Source organism: Sinocyclocheilus anshuiensis, unplaced genomic scaffold, assembly GCF_001515605.1.
Source record: "Sinocyclocheilus anshuiensis isolate Anshui unplaced genomic scaffold, SAMN03320099.WGS_v1.1 scaffold659, whole genome shotgun sequence".
Lineage (NCBI taxonomy): Eukaryota > Metazoa > Chordata > Actinopteri > Cypriniformes > Cyprinidae > Sinocyclocheilus > Sinocyclocheilus anshuiensis.
In genome coordinates, this window is record NW_015549698.1 from 614,525 (window position 1) to 624,465 (window position 9,941).

Here is a 9,941-nt window from a genome sequence, read left to right on the forward strand (position 1 = left end):
CCCCCCCCCCCCCCCAAAAATAAACAAAAACAAGGAGGTCCTTCAGCAGCTCCATCATAACATGGTGGGCTTCCTCGAGGTAATGCACAAGACATAGAGCAGGAGTGTTTAATTAAAGTTCTGGTCCTTCATCATGAGCAGAAAACAAAGTCAACTAAATTGAAAGTTTTAAGGCTCCGATATACTCAAAACGAAGTTCTTTTTCGTTCTTCGTTTAGGGGTAAAACGAAGTTTTTCAATAATGTTCAATAATAATTAGGTGTGCAAAAATGGAGAAAACAAGATTTTTTTTATTTTATAAAAAGCATCTGTTCATAGCAACATGGGTATGATTGCACGAGCTCTGCAAATTAGCACTCCCGTGAAGTTACGTCACGTGTGTTTACATTATGTTTATTCAATATATTGCTTAAAAGCAAGCAGCAGCATAATTAAACATGAAAAACAGCATCAGCGTCTCATTTCATCAAAATCACAACTTAATTTGCTACTATAAAGTGGCTCTCCACTGCGTTCATGTTTTTATTTGCGGACATCTCTCCTCCAAGGACTCGACAGACAAAATGAACCCGGAGCAGAGTTTCTATAACACCTCCTATGACGTAATCTTCACGGACCAATGGTAATATGAAGGTGTTTTGCAGCCGGAACAAACTTTTCCGGAAAGTTTGCTTTAGCAAGCCGTTTCGAACTCCCAAAACAAACACAAAATGAACTTCGTTTTGGCCGGATTTTGTTCGAAATGACGTCACATCAGTTCGATTTCACTTGAAGTATATCGGGGCCTTTAGCGGTCTTTACTTGCATCTACAAAAATGTTCCTAATTACAATATTATTATAAATTGCTTTTAAAATGCTTATTAATAATCCTAAATGTAAGTGAAAAATAAACTGAATTATTTGAACAGTCAAAGTCATACTGTATGTATGAGACAGAAATAATTGTATTTGCTGCATTCTCATTTGCATCCTTGTTTTCTGAAATACAGTATCAATCTATTTTGAGGCTCACTGTGTTTCTATTTCTGTTATAACGGTTTAAAAAATGGCATCATCCATAGCTCTTGTAGAACTTTGCGTCTTTACCGAGAGAGAAGCAACATGCATGGAGTGCAAAGGGCTTGAATGAAGCATGTTTGTGTCAGGGATTCATCACAGTCACTTCAGTCACCATCCAGGATAATTACCCGATCACAGTCACCTGAGTTCTGATCACCCGCACCTGCTGTCACCAATCAAGCCACACTACAAATACACACACAGCACAGTCACTCACTGTCCGGTCTACCGTTCACTCCTACGAACTGCTCTGGACTCTCTCTGCCAAATTCTCCTAGAACGAATTACCTGCTGTTCCTCCCGCGATCCTCCAACGACTCCTTGGAAACTGCCCTACGATCTGGTAGCTGGCGATCTGGTAAACGCCCTCCGGGCTTCTCTGCTTCCTCCGGCAACCCCCCAATCTGCCTCTGTAAGTCCCATGGCCATGCCTGCTTCCTACGCGGGTGATACAGCTGAGTGTGGCGGCTTCCTCCTGCAAGTGGCCTTGTTCATCGAGAGAAGCCGCCCAACAGCCTGTTACGCCCGTCATGGTTTCCCCAGTACCAGAGCCGATGCAAGTCGACACCTCCAGACTCACCCCTTCTGAACGTGCTCGCCGTCTCACGGCAGGTCTATGCCTTTACTGCGCGGCGGCGGATCATTACATTCAGACCTGCCCCGTCAGACCCCCACGTCCTGCGGTGAGTACCCTCCAACTAGACCCTGTCGTTTCCACGTTGTCTATGCTCTCGGTACATTGCAGTTACCTGTTGTGTCTGGCCTTGCTTTGTGACAGTTTGGCTCTAGATAAAAATATTAGTGGATATAGCGCCGAAAGATCATTACCATAAATGGTGTGTACAGCTCTGTAGAAATGACAAAATGGTACTAACATTGTCATTATGTCTCACAGCCCGGTTGGAACCAAGCTGGCATATGGATCCAGACCACAGTCCACTATTTGAGGAAATGGAAATGCTTGATATTTTGTATTTTGAATTTTCAGAAAGGCCTATGCAAAACTTTTTGGATGGAAACTCATTTACTGTCTCTTGCAGCATAGGCAGCATGGAAATGGACATTTACCTTTATGAATTTGTCCAAAGCATCACTGCACTTAAAGTACACATTTTGCCATTATGTGTGTGATCCCTGGGGAGAACCATGCTCTATCAGCACTGTAATAGGTGAGCAAACAGATATGAACTGATTTCTGTGGTTATACATATGCAAAAAGCTCACTGGATTTCAAATCAGATTAACATCATTTTGCTTTGTCCTTCTTTGTTCACTGAGATCACTGCAACAAATTCTAAGATTGCATTCACTATGAAGGATACATACAGTGCTGCCTTATAATTTGGCAAAATAAAGGTGTCTTAGGAGGCATCAAAGTGGTCAAAGTACCAAAACTCAAGAGAAAGCTCTCTAGGTTGCAGAACAGAGAAAACAGTGTACAGACTCAGGCCGGAAGACTTGCTGCTCTAATACTTTACCTAACAGTGAAAGACCAGATGGACTGGATATTGTTCAGCATCAAAGAGGGATGTCTGACACGGCTCTGCTATCAGCGGATGCACACAAGTGCTTTAGAAAGGGTTGAATAGGCCTATCTTTTTGAAATGCTGAAGAGATTTGGATGCGGTGGAATGGCTTGTTCTATAAAAATCCTATATAGCTGCTGGGCTGATCAACAACATGGTGTCAAAGTCGTTTAACATTTCCAGAGGCAGGGCTCTGTCCTCTGTATAATTGTCACCGAACCTTTTGTAGAGCATAAAATAGCCTTTGTGCTACTGATGTCTTACTCTATCTAAACTGCCTTGACACATTTAATCATGCTTTACTAAGTCGTATTGACACATTTAGGAAAGCATTAGGCTGCAAGATTAATAAGCTGCACGATTCTTCGTTACTCCGAATTATTATTCCGAAAATGAACCTTCTAATAATACACATGGACAGATGGTGGATTTTAACATCTTAAAATTTAAAAAATGTTGCTCACATTCCTGGAATCTACACTACTGTGCAAAAGTCTTAGAATTTTCACCAACAAAAAAAGTAATTTATTTTATATTTTACTGTAGTGTCCGAAGGAAATATCAGTTTACATTTCCAAACATTTCCTTTTGCCATTAATTGCAATAATCCAGTGAGATGTTTGTCTGACAGCAGCCAGTGCTCCATACAGAGATCTGATCTGATCATCATCAGTCTGTCTGGAATGACATGAAGAAACAGAACAAACTGAGACAGACTCAATCCAGAAGAACTGTGGCAACGTCTCAAAATGACACACTACAGCAAAAGATAGAAATCACTTAAAACCCTTTTTTGTTAGCGAAAATACTAGTGGTCTAAGACTATTGCACAGTAGTGTAATTTATGTTATTTTTTTCTCTGTATCTGTACATTATGTACAGCTGTGTCTGTAGATCCTAATACTCTTAATGACCCACTTCACACGTGTAGATTGTGTTTTGTTCTGCTTTGGTTTAGTTTTCTGTTTCTGTCTGCCTTCCTGATTTCCTAGTTTGTCTCCTTGGTTACTCATTAGTCTACTGATTATCACACCTGGTCCATGTTTCATTGATTATCATCCCTGTATATAAGCCCTCAGTTGCCTCAGTTCTTTGATGTATGTATTCCTTGTCTCCTGTGTACCTCAAGTGGTTTAAGTTTCTGAATTTATTATTACAAGTTGTTTGAAGAGCATTACTTCCATGTGTTTGTTACTTGCCACACAATATGTGACAATGTACATATATATATATATATATATATATATATATATATAATTAAAGTAATTAAATAAAGATATCCCACAAAGCACTCGTCAGTGTGTATAAGAACAACGCTTCAAATTTTCCTCTCAAAACTGCTCCATTCATTCTCTCTGAACAAGGTCATCTGTAATGACTGATTCGGTGCAGATTTCATTGTTGTACATTACGCTGGTTTCAGGGTCGCAGAAATCCTCCTTCAAAATGAGAGACTGAAGGACATGTGGAAATGAGGGGAGAAGAGCATGTGAGGGATGCTCAGATGCCCAAACTGAACACAAGACTGAAATTATTAGCTACACCTGGCTAACATGCACCAGCAGTGTTACATTATCACAACATTCTGGAGATCTGTGTGTAATGTACGAAGCTCAGAGGTTCTGTGTCACTGTACAGAAAATGTCTCATTGCACTACAGTGAAAAAAAAGTCAATACCAGAGCAGCTATGAGAGACGCTGATAGAAAGCCCAAACATCATGTCAGCAGAGAAAATACATTATGCTGTTTAAATAGAGGGCTTCTGAGGACACTTACTTTAATACATTTTTAAACATATTGATGTGATTGATCGGTTGTCATGCAGGAACGTGGTGTGTGTGACCTTTACCTTGCATTTGCAGAAAGACTGAACAAAAATGGAAATGTGTTTTTTTTTGCCAAGTAACCTGATGGGTATTTTTATGATTTCTGCAGCTTTAATGATGCAATTGTAAGCGCCTCTCTCTTCAGTTTTGTTTCTAATCCGTCAATGGCACATTGAATCCCAGCTTGTTTTTCCAATCCCGCACACCTGCGGAGAACCTGTGTGTTTATCCTCCTGGGACCTGCTTTTGTCTTCTATAGAGGATTGTGAATTTGTCTGCGACCATATATGCCACATATTTACAGCCGCATGCCTGGTGCATTCTGAGCTTTTAGAGAAAACAAATGTTGGGGGGTTTGGCTATGTGAATTGAATTTTTAATAGATGCACAGCCCATTTTATCTGGGGTTCTGCAGGTTTTATGAAGGTAAATTTAAGACCTTTTTAAGACCAAGTAAAGAAAAGGCATTAAATTGAATGGAACACAAGACATCAATATGGTCTCTGAATGTACGTTTTGTAAGTCTTGTATTTTCCAGTGCAAATGTCTGAAGATTCTTAAATCAAGATACTACTTGAGAAGCAACTTAAGTGCTTAAAGACTTAAGTGGTCTTAGTTAAGCGAGTGATGGGCTCAGAAAAATCTACTTAATTCAAAGGGTAAACAAGTTTTCATCTCTCATTGGCAGATATCTGCTCATGTTTTAAGCATAAACTCACATTATTTGTTATATCTTGATGTAAGAATGTTTAAGATATTTTTATTGGAAAAGAAGACAAAATTACTAAAGAAGGTTTTTTTGTTTGTTTGTTTTTGCAGTGCATGCAACATTTAATGTCATGGCTTTATGAATTTAAGACTTTCTGCTCTGATTTAACACATTTTTAGGCCTAAATTTGCAGAAGGTTGAATTAAGGCTCTTTGAGACCCTAAGAAACCTTGTTTATAGAAAGAGGAACAATAGGTGTCTTAGTTTATCATTATATGCATTTGTCTGATGGTCATGTTTCTTGTAAATAAAGGTCTCAGTCTCAAAATTCAGTGACTGTTTGAAATACATTTTTTTTTTCATTATAAAAAAAAAAAGAGAAAATGCAAATCACTGCTTATTCAGATCTGAATAACCTAGCATGCATACATCATTTTTATTTATGGGACAAATATGAAATTTGGTGCAGTTATTGATATTTCTATGATGTAAATATGCAATGTAAAAATGTTTATAATAGTGTAACAGACTACTTACATAAAACACATAAATATCAATTCTCGCTCTATATCTCCCAATATTATATCTTAGTAAGACGATATTTTAAAGCTTAGTTTGATTATCAAAGCCGTAGTTTTTATTATGGGGGCAAACATATAAACATATAATGCAATGCATCACGATGATTGAGAGATCAACAAATTAACCTTCCTCAAAAGCCTGATGAACATATTTGATACTCAACATTTTTGATCATGTTGATAATTTAGTGACCTTAGAAATTTGTGTATCAAATATAATACAGTAGGCTTTACAGGGATAATAACTAAAATGTTTTTTCTGCTTTAGACCTTATTACGAATTGTGAAAACGTTTTGAAGCTTAGCAGTTACACATGATGTATGTATACGATATTTGTGCATAATTCATGTTGACCATACAAAACAAAAAGTGTGTTATTAGCTGAGAATTTTGTCTAGATTTGAGCTGCCAGTAGGCAGTTTAGTAACTCAATAACAGTTTAGTTTGCAGCTTGAGAGCATTCGTGTGCATACACACCGTATAATACCACATTAACCGTGGATTATTACTGCCATTAACTGAAATGCTTCTGAGGAAGCCTGAAAGAACCTAAAACAAACCCTCTTTGTTTGAGTCAGAGTGTCAGAGAGTATTTCTCCTCTAGCAGTTTGTGTTTGTGTCAGACTCACCCCTATAGGCTGGAAGATAAGACCATCGACTTCATGGCTGCCCTGCGATGTGAAACTGCCCTCCAGGAGCTGTGAACAAAGCAAAAGACACTGAGAACATATAATGTGTATATAGCACAAAGAACATGTAGCCTATAGGCAGAGACACTCTCCAGGAAAGACAGGCAAGACAGCAGAAAATCAGTTTCTTGTTCTTCCAAACAAAGTTTCCAAAGCAGATTTCCCAAACACTCTCTCCATCTGCCTTTGTTTGCAAAAAAGGTAGCACAGTATCAAAACTCAAGCCACTGAGCCAGAAGTTGACATGTCAGACTGCTTCCACAAACACAGAGACGTTTGGAAAGAGCCACTGAGCCACAGTGTTTAGTCTTTTAGAGGAAACCAACACATGAATGGCTCACTGCTTGCATATTAAACTGGGATTTGTGAAAATATATTTTAAAAAATGTACAGTTGAAGACAAAATTATTTGCCCCCCCTTTAAAATATTTCGTTATTTTTTTTAATAATTCCCAAGTGCTGTTTAACAGAGAGAAGATTTTTTTCAACACAGCATTTCTAAACATAATAGTTTATTTAGGAGGCTTGGAATACAAATAGAAACAAAATTAGAACCAAGAATAAAAAAAGTCTACAGGTCAAACTGATTAGCCCTCTGATGTTAATAGTCAATGGTGTATCCCTTTTGCTTGATAACAGCCTTTAGTCGTTTGCTGTAGTTCTCAACAAGTTTCAGGCATGTCTCCTGAGGAGTCCTCCTTAGCAAACCTCTCAAGCTCCTCCAGATTTGTTGGTCTCCTGGCATGGACTCTGGTCTTCAGTGTGCCCCACAGATTTTCTACTGGATTCAAGTCTGAGCTTTGTGCGGGGGCCAGTCAAGGACGTTCACTTTGCTCATTTGGAGGTAGTTCTTCAGCAGAAGTGAGGTATGCTTTGAGTCGCTATCATGTTGGAAGACAAAACGTCGACCCAAACCATCTTTTGTCGCAGGTCGTCTTTCAAAATCTTCTCGTAGTCCTCCGTTTTCATGATTCATTTGACCCTGACGAGATTTCCAGTTCCAAACGCACTGAAACATCCCCACAGCATTACACTCCCACTGCAATGTTTCACTCTGGAGACAGTGTTCTTTGGGTTGAGCACCTGTCCCTTCTTTCTCCAAACATAGGCAACATCTCTATGGCCAAAGAGCTCTACTTTTGTCTCATCTAACCAAAGGACACGTTTCCAGTATGTATAATTTTTCTCCAGGTTGTCCTTCAAACTTCAGTCTGGCTTGGAGGTGCCTCTTCTTCAGAAGAGGAGTTTTTCTTGGTCTGCATCCTCACAGTCCATTCCTGTCTGGGCCTCTAGTGTCTGTCTTCGTTGAGACATCAGTCCCAGACTTGACTAAATAATTCACTAGTGTCTTGGCAGTTGTTCTTGTGTCTTTAGAAACCTCTCTCTATAGTTTTCTAGTTTTTGAAATCTTCCTCTTCCTGCCTCTGTTCAAACTTCTTGATAATACTTCTCACGGCTGTTCTTGACACTTGAAAACGCTTTGATAAACGTGTATATGTTTCTCCTCCTTTGTGAGCGTTAACAATTCTTTTTCTCATGTCTAAACTAATTTTGTTTGTCTTTGCCATGATGACAGTACATATTATTTTACTAGTTGTTTTGAAAGAGACTAATCCTCAGCTTACAGTTAAAAAGGCTTAGAGGACTAATTAGGTTCATTAGGCAAGTCATTGAACAACAGTGGTTTGTTCCGTAGCCAATCAAACAGATCATTTCTTAAGAGGGCTAATAATATTGACCTTAGAATTTATTTTTTTTTAAAATAATTTTATTCCAGGCAAATTGAAAAAAAAAAATTAGGCTTTCTCCAGATGGAAAATATAATAAGAAATACTATGTTAAAATTCCTTTGCTCTGTTAGACATCACTTGGGAAATATCTAAAAAAAGAACTGAAATTTCATAGGGGGGCTAATAATTTAGTCTTCAACTGTACATTTGCATGGAAGCATTAGTGTCTGGCTAAACTCATAATAAAAACCATGAGGAGTGTAAATACTGTGGCACTATCATAGCATTGTGCTTTTTGTTTGAGCAAGGGTGGGGCTGGGGCTGTCTGATCAACCAATGGAAGTGCAGTATGAAAGCCTCAGCGCCTTAAAGGGATAGTCCACCCAAAAATGCCTTGTATAACTCATGAGACTACTCTTCATTTTAGAAAATACAGATGAAGATTTTTTAATGAAACCGGAGCGAGATCAGTTCATTACACCAAAATTTTGACAGCTGAAAAAGTTCATTAAGAGATCGTAAAATTAATCCATATGAATAGAGCAGTTTAATCCAAGTCTCCTGAAGAGACACAATTACTTTATATAAATAAGAAATTTTATTTAGACTTTATTCACATATAAACAAACAGAGCACTAGGGTTGTGACGGTGAGGAAATTTTCCCACCAGTTAATCGATGTGTGACAACACCGGTGTCACCGGGGTGGGGGGTGGCATTCGTGGGTGTAGTTCGTTAGAGATTTCCCTCTTTTCCTCACTTTTCTTCACTTTTAGGCTACGTTTACACGACAACGGTGTAGTCAAAAATGGAAAAGTTTTTCCCTTGCGTTTTTAAAAAGTTTCACGTATACACAATAACGTTTTCAAAACGATTCGCGTTCAGACATATTCGCAAAAACGCTGTATTAAGTATGCCAGGCCAGTAGTTGGCGCTGTCACCTTGTTAGTAAACAGTACCTGTAGGTGTACCATTGTCGTGTAAACGGACAGGCAAAACGCATAAAAAGTTTCCCGTTTTTGGTTGAAAACGTTGTCGTGTAAACGGCCCCTTAAATAGCTTGTAAATGTCTGTGCGCACTTTACTGTCACTTTCGAATTAGCGTCAATTCAGCGCCAATTGATTGAATGGACGACAACAAAACAGTACGACAAACTCACTTATATTAAACTTAGAATGTTTAATTTATTAACAAAACTAATAAAAATACATATTTGCTATAGGCCACAAAGTTTAAATATAACTATATAAATAAGCAATTACGTTTGAACTTCATTTTTTATTTGCTATATGTATGTGCACTGATCCATGTTTATCATGTTTATATGGGGCTCTTAATGAACTTTTGAAATGTCAAAGTTTTGGGTGAATGGATAGAAAACTCTCAGGTTTCGTCAAAAATATATTATTTTTTGTTTTGAAGATGAGCCGAAGTCATATGTGTTTGGAACAACATGAAGTTGACTAACCGATGACAATTTTCTTTTTTTTGGTGAAATGGCCCTTTAAATACTCATGAATAATTTAAGTTTACATGAAATGTCACTTGCAACCCATTTTGCTTCCATGATATGATGTATTTCCCAGAGGAACTGGTTATTCAATGAGAAAAATGAGTAACACTTTAGATTTGGGAACATATTTAGTTTCGCCTCAAACTCCTAATTTGCTTATTGATAGTAAGTTATTGTATTTTTAGTATTTTCACCAGCTAAAAATGGTTTTAAGTCAGTTATTTCTATCTTCTGCTGTAGTGTGTCAGTAGGAAATATCAGTTTACATTTCCAAACATTCATTTTGCCATTAATTGTAATAATTC

General features: G+C 38.0%; 1 protein-coding gene across 1 annotated transcript in view; it reads right to left on the reverse strand.

The window, feature by feature from the left end:
• The window catches only part of rngtt (RNA guanylyltransferase and 5'-phosphatase), a 116,733-nt gene that overhangs the window by 48,653 nt on the left and 58,139 nt on the right, over positions 1-9,941 (reverse strand). Inside the window, exon 12 of the mRNA XM_016449830.1 lies at positions 6,334-6,402. Within this exon, the coding sequence (XP_016305316.1) occupies positions 6,334-6,402 (69 nt within the window). The remainder of the gene's footprint in view (positions 1-6,333; positions 6,403-9,941) is intronic.